This window comes from Lampetra fluviatilis, chromosome 3, assembly GCF_964198595.1.
Source record: "Lampetra fluviatilis chromosome 3, kcLamFluv1.1, whole genome shotgun sequence".
Classification (NCBI taxonomy): Eukaryota; Metazoa; Chordata; class Hyperoartia; order Petromyzontiformes; family Petromyzontidae; genus Lampetra; species Lampetra fluviatilis.
In genome coordinates, this window is record NC_136277.1 from 12,969,056 (window position 1) to 12,982,651 (window position 13,596).

General features: G+C 53.3%; 1 protein-coding gene across 8 annotated transcripts in view; it reads left to right on the top strand.

The window, feature by feature from the left end:
* Window positions 1-13,596, top strand: part of LOC144952403 (AP-3 complex subunit delta-1-like) — a 73,680-nt gene that overhangs the window by 41,188 nt on the left and 18,896 nt on the right. For all 8 annotated transcript variants that reach the window (XM_078882801.1, XM_078882823.1, XM_078882809.1 and 5 more), the window contains 11 exons: window positions 1,873-1,921; window positions 2,950-3,095; window positions 4,419-4,567; window positions 5,604-5,813; window positions 7,975-8,227; window positions 8,652-8,797; window positions 9,499-9,664; window positions 10,044-10,115; window positions 10,620-10,689; window positions 11,253-11,455; window positions 13,286-13,365. In XM_078882801.1, coding sequence (XP_078738927.1) covers window positions 1,873-1,921; window positions 2,950-3,095; window positions 4,419-4,567; window positions 5,604-5,813; window positions 7,975-8,227; window positions 8,652-8,797; window positions 9,499-9,664; window positions 10,044-10,115; window positions 10,620-10,689; window positions 11,253-11,455; window positions 13,286-13,365 — 1,544 coding nt within the window. The remainder of the gene's footprint in view (window positions 1-1,872; window positions 1,922-2,949; window positions 3,096-4,418; window positions 4,568-5,603; window positions 5,814-7,974; window positions 8,228-8,651; window positions 8,798-9,498; window positions 9,665-10,043; window positions 10,116-10,619; window positions 10,690-11,252; window positions 11,456-13,285; window positions 13,366-13,596) is intronic.

A 13,596-nucleotide genomic window follows, 5' to 3' on the forward strand; every position in this document is an offset into this window, starting at 1 on the left:
ACAACAACTAAAATCAACACTTACTGGACATGTATGAAAAAGAGCCGTATAGCTCATCAGATTCCTCCAGTATAAATAATTATTCTGGTTCGGAATAATACTGCGGCCTTAAACGGAAAAAAAACACTTAAAGACGACGTTTGATGCAATGGGCCCTTCGTTTGCAATTATTATGATATGAAGAAGAGCTATTGCAGTGTTATTTATGAATGTGTTGAGTTTTCGTAACTTAATTTGTTTGAAAGCAAAGGATTACTTCTGTATTACATTTGTAATCCCGACGCTTTCAATCGCTATCCCATAATCCCATACTTTCAATGCCTTCTGTCTGCATCCTGTGATGACGAAACCACCACTGCTAAAGCCAAAACACTCCCAAGCCGTATCTCGTGTCAAAATATGTCTAATGTGTTAGCCTGGCCCCTTAAAAGCGAGGAATTACTTTTGGATTGCATTTGTAATTCAGAGGCTCTAACTCTCACTGTATCTTGTAATCTAAGACTCTAAAAACAATACCTGTGTGGTGGGTTCAACGGAGACACACACTTGAACTTGGAGGCATCACGTTTATTACACGGCCCCAAACAGGTCTACTACTTCAACGTAACAACACGTTAACTAGACCACAACGAGGTAACTACATAACCGGGTCAGTCGGCTAACACACTGCCTGACCCACGATGCCGAGCGTAAAGACCGAAGATCGAAGAGACGTAGCACCAACGGGTTCCATTTGAGCAGACAGCCCAGATTGCTCTCGGGACCTCCCTTTTATGCTCCCGAGCCTGGCCCCGCCCCGCCTTCGGCAATGCCCCCTGCTGGATCTCACCAGAAGGTCCTCGACTGAGCACCACGTGTCCCCCAAGCCACCCTTTGGGTCCCCTCGCTACCCTGTCCCGGTCACGTGCCCTCTCGGGTTCACCCAGGCTGTCACGTTCTTACTTGCCCTCTCTCTCTCTGACCGTCGCCAGAACCATGCCCCCTAGGGCCCCGCTTCCACGCCATGCCCACTCTGGTGGTGCCAGAGAGAGGCTCAAGACGCACAGTTCAACTCTTGTGACAGTAGCTGGCGCTAAACGCCATAGTGACTCAATTTACGTCGCTACATCTGCATTCAATTGTGATGTTAAATTGTGTTATTTTGGGGCTAACAGAAGAATTTAGATGCAATAAATGACAACTATAGCTACGATACAGAACACAGGAGAGAACAAGAGCGACAAGATACAGAACAAACAAGAACAATAGCGACCAGATACAGAACAAAGGAGAGAACAATGGCGACGAGATACAGAACAAAGGAGAGAACAATAGCGACCAGATACAGAACAAAGGAGAGAACAATGGTGACAAATACAGAACAATAGCGACCAGATACAGAACAAAGGAGAGAACAATAGCGAAGATACAGAACACTAGCGTTGATCCAGTACAAACAAGAACAATAGCGACAAGATACAGAACAAAGGAGAGAACAATAGCAACAAGATACAGAACAATAGCGACCAGATACAGAACAAAGAGAACAATAGCGACAAGATACAGAACAAAGCAGAGAACAATAGCGACCAGAGACAAAATACACAGGAGAACAATCGAGTTTTTTTCTTGCCAGGCTCACCAACACCAGTGACGATTATCTGAACTGGTCCTCGGCCTTCCCATAGGTTGACTCAGCCTCAAATCAGTACCCAGTTCAATGTGTGAACATCGCCAGGCGTGGCGTTTGCCACCCATCCCCCTTGTGTGCCATGCTGACCTTCATCGCTAACAGCACTTGCCCCAACAGTCTGCTGAAGGCTATACGGGGGATATTTGTCTTTGTCTAACGGAGTGAGTGTGTGTGTGTGCGTATAACCCCGTTCCCCTCAGCTCTGTGTGCAGAAACTGCGAATTCTCATCGAAGACTCCGACCAGAACTGTGAGTCGTCGTTCTTCTCGCTCGTAAGCCGAATCGATGACCCCTTTAGACGCGGTGACCCCGCTCTGCCGAGATGTTTAACTCCCTTGCCTGGTACGCAGGAGGTTGTGGGTTCGATCCCGACAGTGACGCCTGTTTATTCTGGAGTTTGCATGTTTCTCCCCGTGGTCGCGTAGATTTTTCTCCGGGTCCTCCTCCGGTTTTTCCCCTCCACATTTAGAAATATGTTTTTACATTTCGATTTAAAGCTTTCGTGACTGCAGGGATTCATCTTCTTGGTTCTTTCGGTAAAGTCACGTAGAATGGAAATAATAAAAGAATAAAAATGAAACAATAAAATAATTCTCACGACGTTTCGGCCACAACGCAAGCAGCCGTCCTCAGGCGGAGAACAGGTCTGTCGATAAGACAGGTCTGTCTTCTGGACAGACCTGTTCTCCACCTGTCTTCTCGACAGACCTGTTCTCCACCTGAGGACGGCTGCTTGCATTGTGGCCGAAACGTCGTGATAATTATTTGATTATGTAGTATTTTTATTATTTTTTATTTCCATTCTACGTGACTTTACCGAAAGAACCAAGAAGATGTCTTTACATTATTAGATTATTTGGCTGCTTATAATACATTTTCATGCGATAAGCCACTTCATTGAGCTATCATTTGTGGCCAGGTCCCTTCTGAAAAAGAAGCTAAAAGCTCTGTGAGCTTTAGCTGCTCAAATAAAATAGTTTAGTTCTATTTGTATATATTTTTTAAATCAGTGATTTACTTACCTTTCCTGTACTTTGCATGCCTATCGTGCTTTTGTATTGTTCGTTGTTGTAACGTTCTGATCCGGCCCCTACTGGACATCTGTGAGAAAGAGCTTTATAATAATAGAAATAATAATAGAAATAAAATAATCAACAAAGAGCTTTATAGCTCATCAGATTCCTCCAGGATAAATAAATATTCTGATGATGAGCGAGAGGGCTCACCGGTTTTGTCCGTCTCTGCGGTCCCCCCCCCCCCACCCCTCCGTGAGCCAGTGAAGTACTTGGGGCTGCTCGCCATGTCCAGGATCCTGACCTCGCACCCCAAGGCCGTGCAGCCGCACAAGGACCTGATCCTGCAGTGCCTGGACGGCAAGGACGAGTCGATACGCCTGCGCGCCCTCGACTTGCTCTACGGCATGGTGCGTGTGTGTGTGCCTGCGTGTGTGTGTGTGTGCATGTGTGTGTGCGTGCCTGCGTGTGTGTGTGCGTGTGTGTGTGCGTGCATGTGTGTGTGCGTGCATGTGTGTGTGCGTGCCTGCGTGTGTGCGTGCGTGTGTGTGTGTGTGTACGTGCCTGCGTGCGTGCGTGCGTGCGTGCGTGCCTGCGTGTGTGTGCATGTGTGTGTGCGTGCCTGCGTGTGTGCGTGCCTGCGTGTGTGTGTGCGTGCCTGCGTGTGTGTGTGTGTGCGTGCGTGTGTGTGTGCGTGCCTGCGTGTGTGTGTGCCTGCGTGTATGCGTGCGTGTGTGTGTGTACGTGCCTGCGTGCGTGCGTGTGTGCGTGCGTGCCTGCGTGTGTGCGTGCGTGTGTACGTGCCTGCGTGCGTGCCTGCGTGCGTGCCTGCGTGCGTGTGTACGTGCCTGCGTGCGTGCCTGCGTGCTTGTGTGCGTGCCTGCGTGCGTGCCTGCGTGTGTGCGTGCGTGTGTGTGTGTGTACGTGCCTGCGTGCGTGTGTGCGTGCGTGCCTGCGTGTGTGCGTGCGTGTGTGCGTGCCTGCGTGCGTGCCTGCGTGCGTGTGTGCGTGCCTGCGTGCGTGTGTGTGTGCGTGCCTGCGTGTGTGCGTGCGTGTGTGTGTGTGTACGTGCCTGCGTGCGTGCGTGTGTGCGTGCGTGCCTGCGTGTGTGCGTGCGTGTGTGTGTGTGTACGTGCCTGCGTGCGTGCGTGTGTGCGTGCGTGCGTGTGTGCGTGCAGTGGGGGAGCCAGTCACTTTTAGTCAGTCTACCCATAGCACCTGGATCTATCCCTTGACCTCCTACCAGTGAGCGTTCGACACTTCACGTGGCCTCAAGGTGCACATAGCCTGGCACAAGCGCCGTGATGACGTCACCGCCACTTAGTCTTATCAGCTAAGAGACCCCATCGGAGACTGGTCTGAGATCCTCCAAAGAGACCTGTGGTTTACAAGGCCCCATCAGGAACGAGTGTGTCTTCATCTTGTTCGGACACTCCATCAAGGACCAGTAAGTATCTCAAAGTCTTATCAGCTAAGAGACCCCATCGGAGACCGGCATGTTTGTCTTTTGTCGAGAGATTCGACCAGAAAGATACGCCTAGCTGGCTATTATTCGGAGAGTCTAAGTCGGGTCGGTCTTGACTATTTACCTGGCGGCCTCACCTGTGACCCCCCCCCCATCCGCCCATCGCATTGTCTGGCCGGTCATTGCTCTGCTTTGCGGCCGACGATGATCGCGTCCCCCGTGTGTCCCCCCCCCCACCACTCCTCCCTGCCCTCTCCGCTCGCCGCAGGTCTCCAAGAAGAACCTGATGGAGATCGTGAAGAAGCTGATGTCTCACGTGGACAAGGCGGAGGGCACTTCCTATCGCGACGAGCTGCTCACCAAGATTATCGACATCTGCAGCCAGTCCAACTATCAGCACGTCACCAACTTTGAGTGGTCAGTTCCCCGCCGCCCTCGCCTCCCCCCCCCCCCCCTTCCCGCCTGCCCGCGCACGTGCGACAAGGAGCGACGCTCACAGCAACGACCGAAACGCCAGGGCGGCTAAAACGCGGCAAGTTCGCACAGTGGTGGGCACACAGGTGGTGCTTCGGCCAGTCATCTCAGTCAGTCGACAGAATGGCACCTGGGTTTTTGCCGTGACCTCCTGCCAGCGGGCGTTCAACACTTCACATAGCCTCAACGTGCACGTAGCCTGGCACGAGCGCCGTGGTGATGTCACCACCACTTAGTTGGCGAATGACGGTTGTTGTGTAGGTACGTGAGCGTGTGTGTATGTAGGTGCGTGTGTGTATGTAGGTATGTGAGCGTGTGTGTATGTAGGTAAGTGAGCGTGTGTGTATGTAGGTATGTGAGCATGTGTGTGTGTTGGTAAGTGAGCGTGTGTGTGTGTAGGTAAGTGAGCGTGTGTGTATGTAGGTCAGTAAGCATGTGTGCATGTGTACGTCTACGTGTGCGCGCATGTGTGTAGGTACATGAGCTTGTATGTGTAAGTGCGTGAGCGTATGCATGCATGTATACGTGTGTTGTTATGCATGTTCACGTGAGCTTGTGGTGTAGGTACGTGAGCGTATGTGTACGTTCTCTCGTATGTGTGTAGGTACGTGAGCGTGTGTGTAGGTACGTGAGTGAGTGTGTGTGTGTGTGTAAGTACGTTAGCGTGTGTGTGTAGGTACAACACACGTGTGTGTACGTTCTCTCGTATGTATGTAGGTATGTGAGCGTGTGTGTGTAGGTACGTGAGAGTGTGTGTGTAGTTACGTCAGCGTGTGTGTAGGTACGTGAGCGTGTGTGTGTAGGTACGTCAGTGTGTGTAGGTACGTCAGTGTGTGTGTAGGTACGTGAGCGTGTGTGTAGGTACGTGAGCGTGTGTGTAGGTACGTGAGCTTGTGTGTGTGTGTGTGTAAGTACGTGAGAGTGTGTGTTTGTGTGTAGGTACGTCAGCGTGTGTGTACGTTCTCTCGTACGTGTGCAGGTACGTGAGCGTGCTGGTGGAGCTGACTCGGCTGAAGGGCACGCAGCACGGGCCGCGCGTCGCCTCGCAGTTGCAGGACGTGGCGGTGCGCGTGCGCGCCGTGCGCCCCTTCGCCGTGCGCCAGATGGCGCTGCTGCTGGATGAGGGGCCCCAGCGGGGGCTTGCCGACGTCCTGTCGGCCGCCGCCTGGATCTGCGGAGAGTTTGCAGAGTGAGCAGCGATCGCCGCCCCCCGCCGCCCTCCGCCCCCCGCCCTGCCACACCTCCCGTCAAACTCCCCTTGCCTCCCCCGCCCCTGTCCCTCCATCTCCCCACCTCTGTGCCCCACGTCCCTCTCTTGTCTTCGCGTGTTCCCCGTCTCCGCTTTACTCCCCCCCCCCCCCCCCGCCGCACACCTCTCCCCCTGCTTCCGTCCCCGCATGTCCCCCGTGTCTCCCAGAGGTCACAACCGGGTACCCGATACCCGTACCCTACCCGGGTAAGGAATCAAAACCCGTTTGCGACCTCTGGTGGGTGGGGGGCGGGGAAGCGCCCGTCTCCGTTCACCGGCGCGGTGAAGTACGTCCAAATAAAATTCCGTGGCGGTGGAATTGCCGCGGGGGGGGGGGGGGGGCACATCCCACGGTGGGCGTACGGACGAGAGAGGGAGAGGACAAACGATACAAATGAAAGTCGGTGAGAATCGAGACCAAAGCAAAATATCGATTAGAATCTGGGATCTGATCAAGAGTTTGCATCGTGACGATTCGTCGAAATTTCGGGAAGGAGTCATGTTTGCATAGACCACAATACCTGCAGTCATAATGCAAACAAAAAACATAACTCTGATAATGTATGCACTGTCCTTGAAGTTGATTGGTCCACACCCGAGACAGCGTTCCTTAGAGCCTAGTCTCACATGGGTTGGACCAGATGATGCCAAAAGGCGCACAACTCAAAGACAATGCACCATCAGAGTATGAGAGCTCGGGGTAAGCATTTACACCATTGGTACCTGATTTGCCAGTAAAAAATATGATAATTGTTTTTTTACCCTTCTATCTGGCAACAAAACTGACACCTTTTTACGAGGAGTCATGACACCAATGGTGTACGATGTTAGGTTGTTGATGGCAATTTTGTCGTATCGCCATCGTAAGATCGAAATATCGTCAGTCGGACCCCATCGTATCTCGGGGACTAACCTGTATCTGCTTGCCCAACCGCTGGCCTACGCGTGCAGTCATATCGTGCGCAGCGGCAGCGAAGTGTTTAGCCTGCTGAATGACAAAAATTCCCACGTAGATACAGATCTGCTTGACTTTACCCAAAGATCCAAAGAGTTTTTATTGATTCTAGATTTGAAGTTTTCGTGACTGCAAGGATCCATACTCTTTTTGGTTTTTTCGGTAAAGTCACGTAGGTAGAAAAAGACAAACACATAAATTAAATCGCGACGTTTCGGAAGCAACACAAGCACATCCGTCATCAGGTGTTGACTGCTCCGGCAACATTTTTCAGACGCCTCGGTCATTTTGCTGGGGCAGTCAACACCTGAATGACGGTTGTGCTTGTGTTGCTTCCGAAACGTCGTGATTTAAGTCATTTGTTTTCATTTTCACCTACGTGACTTTACCGAAAGACCCAAAGTGTATGGATCCCCTTACCTTGTGCGTGAATTTCGCTGAACCCGGGACCTCGATGACGTTGAAGGCTGCCCAGCTGATGTCGTAGCCCTGCATCTGAAGCTGCACGTCATCGACATCACCACCACCATCAGCATTATCAGCATCGTCAGGATCAGTAGCGACATCGTGATCAACATTCGCAGCAGGAATAGCAGCAACATCGGTAGCAGCATCGGCAATAGTGTCAAGACCAATATATTTTAACCGGTCCTGGGGCCTTCCTTTTGGGTCGACTCAGTCTTCAATGAGCACTTCGTGCCATGCCAAGTGCTAGCCACACCCACCCATCGCTCATAGCTCTTGCCCCTTAAACACCTGAACCCAGAACGGCAATGACCGTCTAACCCTCCCACCCTTCCCCCAAAGAAAATACCTTCCTCTCCTCCCCTCCTCCCCCCGCCTGCTCTGATGAGTCCGATGTGCCCGAAACCGTCGACTGCCCTGGCATCACCGCCCGGCAACGTCCTAATGTTGCAGTGTATTACTTGAGGGAGGATGTGTTGAATAAAAAATATTTCACAGCTCTTGCTCCCACCGATCCTAAAAGGCTACGTGGCGGCGGTCGGGATGTGGGGGGGTGCGGGTGTGGGATCTGACGTATGCGTGCGTGCGTGTTGAACTTCTCGCGCGCGCGCCGTACATCGCCAACCGTGCCCTTCGGAGGTGACGGGGAGGGACAAGGAACTGACCTTCGTCTCGTCGCAGGCACCTGGAGGAGCCGCGCGTGACCCTCGAAGCCCTCCTGCGCCCGCGCGTGTGCACGCTGCCCGGCCACGTGCAGGCCGTGTACGTGCACAATTCCGCCAAGCTGTTCGCCTGGCTGCTGGGGTCGCTGTCGGGTCGCGACCCCGACGACCCCGACGACAACGCCGGCAGCGGCCTCGTTGACCTCGTCAGCCTCATGGCCGACCGCCTGCCGCCGTTTGTGAACAACGGCGACCTGGAGGTGCAGGAGAGGGTGAGTCGTCACCGATCGCGAGCGCCTGTCCAGCGCTCGGCCCTGCTTAGCTTCTGAGATCCGACGAGATTTTTGGGGCGGGGTGGGTGGGTGGCATTGGTGCGGTGTGCGTGTCGCTCGTGAAGTGGCTTGTGGATTATGTACGTATAACATGTACGTTTTATTTGTATTATTTTATTATTTCTCTTCTACGTGACTTTACCGAAAGAACCAAGAAGCCTGCTGTATATTTGGAGTTTTTGCGTGTGTCTCTTTCTCTCCCCTGTGATCGTGTTATTTCATTTTTTACCTACATGGTGACTTTTCCGAAAGAACTACGAGTATGAATCCTTGCAGTCACGAAAGCTTCAAATCTAGAATTAGCCAACCGTGCTAATCGACGTTGCGGCGTGCGGCGTGTGTTGCGCGCGCGCGCCGCGTGCAGGCGTCGGGGGTGCTGCAGCTGGTGCGCTACGTGCAGAAGCTGCACGTCAAGGACGTGGCCGTGGTGACGGAGGTGGCCTCACTCTTCTCCGGGGAACTCAACCCCGTGGCGCCCAAGGCCCAGAAGAAAGTACCCATCCCGGATGGGTGAGACCGCAGCGCTGACACTAACCACACCGATGACACGTGCGCGCCACCCCTTGCACTAGCGCCGTGGTGAAATCAAAAGGAAGGGCCCAGGACCGGTTAAGATATAGTAGTGTAGTGTAGTGTGTAGTGTAGTGTATAGTGTAGTGTAGAGTGTAGTATATAGTAGTGTAGTGTTTAGTAGTGTAGTGTGTAGTGTTTAGTAGTGTAGTGTATAGTAGTGTAGTGTATTGTGTAATGTATAGTAGTGTAGTGTATTGTATAGTGCATAGTAGTGTAGTGTATAGTGTAGTGTATTGTATAGTATAGTGTAGTGTATAGTAGTGTAGTACATTGTAGTGTATAGTAGTGTATAGTAGTGTAGTGCATAGTGTAGTGCATAGTGTAGTGCATAGTAGAGTGTATAGTAGTGTATAGTAGTGTAGTGTATAGTAGTGTAGTGTATAGAGTAGTGTAGTGTATAGAGTAGTGTAGTGTATAGAGTAGTGCATAGTGTAGTGTATAGTGTAGTGTATAGTAGTGTATAGTGTTGAAGTAGGCGACAGATCTGCCGTGGCACGAGGTTCTATCGGCCTCGGCAGTAGGGGCGGGAGAGAGAAGTGGGGTCGGGGGGAAGCAGGCGGGGCAGGAAGTGGACCACCGCAGCAGCACTGGAGAGGTCGCCCACTTAGTGGCCAACAGCGGTTGTCGTTGTTGTCCAGGCTGGACCTCGACAGCTGGATTAACGAGCCCTCGTCGGGAAGCGAGGAGGAGGAGGAAGAGGAGGACGGGGAGAACGAGGGCAAGCGGAGACGAGGCATCGTGGAGGAGCACAGCGAGCAGAGTCAACGCCGGCAGCCGGAGCCCAGCAAGGACGAGATGAACAAGGCAACTTGCACACTCGGAACAAACATCTCCCCCCCCATGTGTAATGTTCTTGGAGGGAGACGGAGTCTTCGTAGAGGCAACACGCTTTATTTCACCAAACAGTTCACACTAATCCCTAACACAAGGGGTGATGGCCCCTTTCACCCACAACCTGGGGAGGTACAGCCTCCGGGCTATCGTACCTACAACTCTCCCTACTCCAGCCCTCCGGCTGGCTAGACCTAGGGGAGACTGACCACTGGCCCGTCCGGACCTGGCCCTCACAAGGGCATCAGGCGGAGGGAACCTCAGGGTCCTAACCCCACGACCACTGGCACCGCACTGAGCCCTGGCCCTCGTGACCACGTGTTTTTGTCCCCCCCCCCACAACCACCTTCAGATGCGGGAGCAGCGCAAGCGGGATCAGGAGAGCAATCCCTACTACATCAAGAGCTCCCCCTCCCACCAAAAGGTCCGTAACCGCCACCCCCCCCCCCCCCCCCAGTTGTGTACTAGATTGCTAGGGAGCCGCTTACTACAAACCAGAGTACGCGGACCGGACACATCACGTGCGATGTCTTCACATTACGGTTGTGTGCACACATTTGGCCATCACGTGGTGCTGATGTTTGTACTTTGTGTATGTGGGCGGAGTGGTAGCGTAATGGTTAGCGCTACGCTGCGCTACGAACCCGACGACCGGAGTTCGATTCACGCTCAACGGCCAACACCGGTGACGATTATCTGAACCGGTCCTGGGCCTCCCCTAGGTCGACTCGGCATCAAATGAGTACCTGGTGCGGTGTGTAGTAAACATCGCCACTCGTGGAGACAAAGGCGGCCGGGCGTGGTGCTGGCCACCCACCCCCCTTCATGTGCCGTGCCGGCCTTCACAGTTGCTCGCAAACAGCACTTGCCCCAAACAGTCTTTTGAGGCTACATGGGGGATCTTTGCCTTTGTCCTTTTGTCCTCTAGAACTCCTCGCCAGGAGTGAACCACATCCCCGTCGTGGAGATTGACCTCGACGTGCCGCTGAAAATGCCAGGTAGGCGCGCCCCCCCCGCCTTCGCCAACACGCAGCCCACGGGCCCTGCACGTGGGGTTGTCCCTCCCCCGTGCCAGCGTGCATGTGCGCTCTTCCTCCGTTATATTGATCCGCGACAGCCCCTCTGCGTATGATGGCCTCATCCCGAGTCTCGCCGAACGGCAGTTGAAGCAGGTGGGATCGGTCGTGACGGGAGGGGGGAGGAGCCATAGTTTAGATAAGCTCCTCCCCCCTCCCCTGAACCAGTATATAAGATCTTGTCTCTTGGATTTCTCTTCACTTGATACAGTCAATTTGGCTGTGACGGTCCCACCTGAAGACGGAGACTTGCGTTGCCTCCGAAACGTCGCGATTTAATTTATTTGTTTTCATTTTATTTCACTATTATTATTTTACCTACATGACTTTACCGAAACAACCTCAGAGTGTGCTGGAGAACGTTACGGCTTGTTAATGCTTTATTTTTTTGCCAGACGTCCCGTAGAGTAGTGAATTGCAATAACAGTCGACTTCGAGAGGGGACGACGACATGCGGTTTGCGTCTCGCCAATGGGCCCGCACAGGCTTGCACGCGTCGTCGGAGCAGCTGGCGCGGCAGGAGGAGGAGCGGCGACGCAAGCAGCGCACCGCGGCGGGCGGGGGGGAGGCGCGTCGCAAGGGCGACAAGGACGGGCGGCGGCGCAGGCGGCGGCACCGCACGGCCGACAGCGAGGAGGACATCGCGCCCGCGCAGACGGTCGACATCGTCACCGAGGAGATGCCCGAGGTGCTGGGCGCGCGCGTGTGTGTTTGTGTGTCTGTACGTGGCCTTAACATGCATATAGCCTGGCACAAGCGCCATGGTGGTGATGTCGCTGCCGGTTGTTGCGTGCGTACGTGCGCATGTGCGCGCGTGCGTGAAATAAACGCACGGAGACACGAAAAACAATTTCTCGTCTGCAAAGGCGGCCTGGTGTGTGTGCGCGGATAAAATGCAGCGAGGTGGCACAGTGAGGATTACAGGTAAGGGGGCAACTGTCCGTCATCTCAGTTGGTCAACCGCACAGCATCTGGGTCTGTCCCGTGACCTCCTGTCGTTACTGCATCGCGCTCTTTCAGATGCGCTTCTGTGGCCGTCGGGGAACGTTTATCCTTCCGATATTAGAAAGCCATTGGAGCTTTCGATTTAAAGCTTTCGTGACTGCAGGGATTCATCTTCTTGGTTCTTTTCGGTAAAGTCACGTAGAAGGGAAATAATGAAAGACGTTTCGGCCACAACGCAAGCAGCTGTCCTCGCCGCTCTGATATTGCGTGTTGTTATGCGTGCTTCACGTGACCTTAAAGTTCACCGAATCTAGCACAAGAGCCCCGGTGACGTCACCGCCACCTCGTGGGGAAAAGACGGCCGTGGTTGTTGTTGAGGATGTGTGCCTGTGTGTGTGTGGATGGGTCGTTTGTGCATGCGCGCGTGTCTCTTGTCGGGTGTGTGATTGGAGCGGCAGGGAAGCGGTTAGCGTGCTGCGCTACGAACCCGGCGACCCGTGGTCGATTCGTGCTCACAGCCAATTAGCGTTGTGCGTCTGTGGGGAGCGGTAGCGTAGCGGTTAGCGTGCTGCGCTACGAACCCGGCAACCCGAGTTCGATTCACGCTCACGGCCAACAGCAGTGACGATTATCTATTCTGGGCCTCCCCTAGGTCGACTCGGCCTCAAATGAGTACCTGGTGCGGTGTGTAAACAATTGCAATAGGAAGACAAAGGCGACCGGGCGTGGTGTTGGCCACCCACCTCATCGTGTGTCATGCCGGCCTTCATATTTGCTCTCTAATAGCACTTTCCCAACAGTCCTTTCAAGGCTACACGGGGGATCTTTGTGTAATTGGAGGCCTGTTTACTGTGCGCATAGGGGGGGGGGTGTGCTTGTGAGAGGAGATGTGTGTTTATCTGTTTTTGGATGTGCACGTGTGAATGAACATTTGCAAGCGAGTGTGTGTGTGTGTGTGAGCGGTGGCAGAGTCATTAGTGCACTGCGCTATGAACCCATTCCATTGCTACTTTCGCCCCTCCTGGACATCCGTGAAAAAGAGCTTCATGGCTCATCGGATTTCTCCACGATAAATAAAGATTCCAATTGCAATGTCCGATTCACTCGCAACCAAACATCGGTGACGAATATCTGAACCGGTCCGGGGCTTCCCCTAGGTCGACTCAGCCTTAAACGAGTACCTAACGCAAGTGTGTAAGCATGAGTCCTGGAGAGACACGCCAGCCTTCATAGGCGCTCACGAAAGGCACTTGCCCCTCTGCAGTCTGTTAAAGGCTGTAGGAAGGTGGGGGATGCTTTGTCTGTGTGTACGCGTGCTTTGGAGTTTCTCCATCCCCCCCCCCCTCCTAGCCGTCCCCCATGAGCCATCTCATCTTTAAGAGCCAGCGCCTGATGCGGTGAGCAAACATTCAGCACCGAGGCGGTGACTCATGCCTCTGGCCCGCTGCACGTCCCCATGCTGCCCGTTGTTGTTGTTGTTGTTTTTATTAAATCGCTGCTCACTGGCGCAGCGCCGGTCTCCCCCGGGGGAGACGTCTCCCGGCTAAGCTCTGCGATGTTCGTGTTGACCCAGGACGCCCTCCCCAGTGACGATGAAGATAAAAGGTTCGACCCAAAAGACCCCTACAAAGCTCTGGACATGGATTTGGACAAGTGAGTAATTTTTGCTTCATCTTGAACTTAAACAAAATTTCGATTTAAAGCTTTTTTCGTGACTGCAGGGATTCATCTTCTTGGTTCTTTCGGTAAAGTCACGTAGAAGGGAGGTAATAAAATAATAAAAATAAAACATAATCAAATAATTCTCACGACGTTTCGGCCATAACGCAAGCAGCCGTCCTCAGGTGAAGACCAGGTCTGTCGGGGAGACAGCGTCTGAACAGA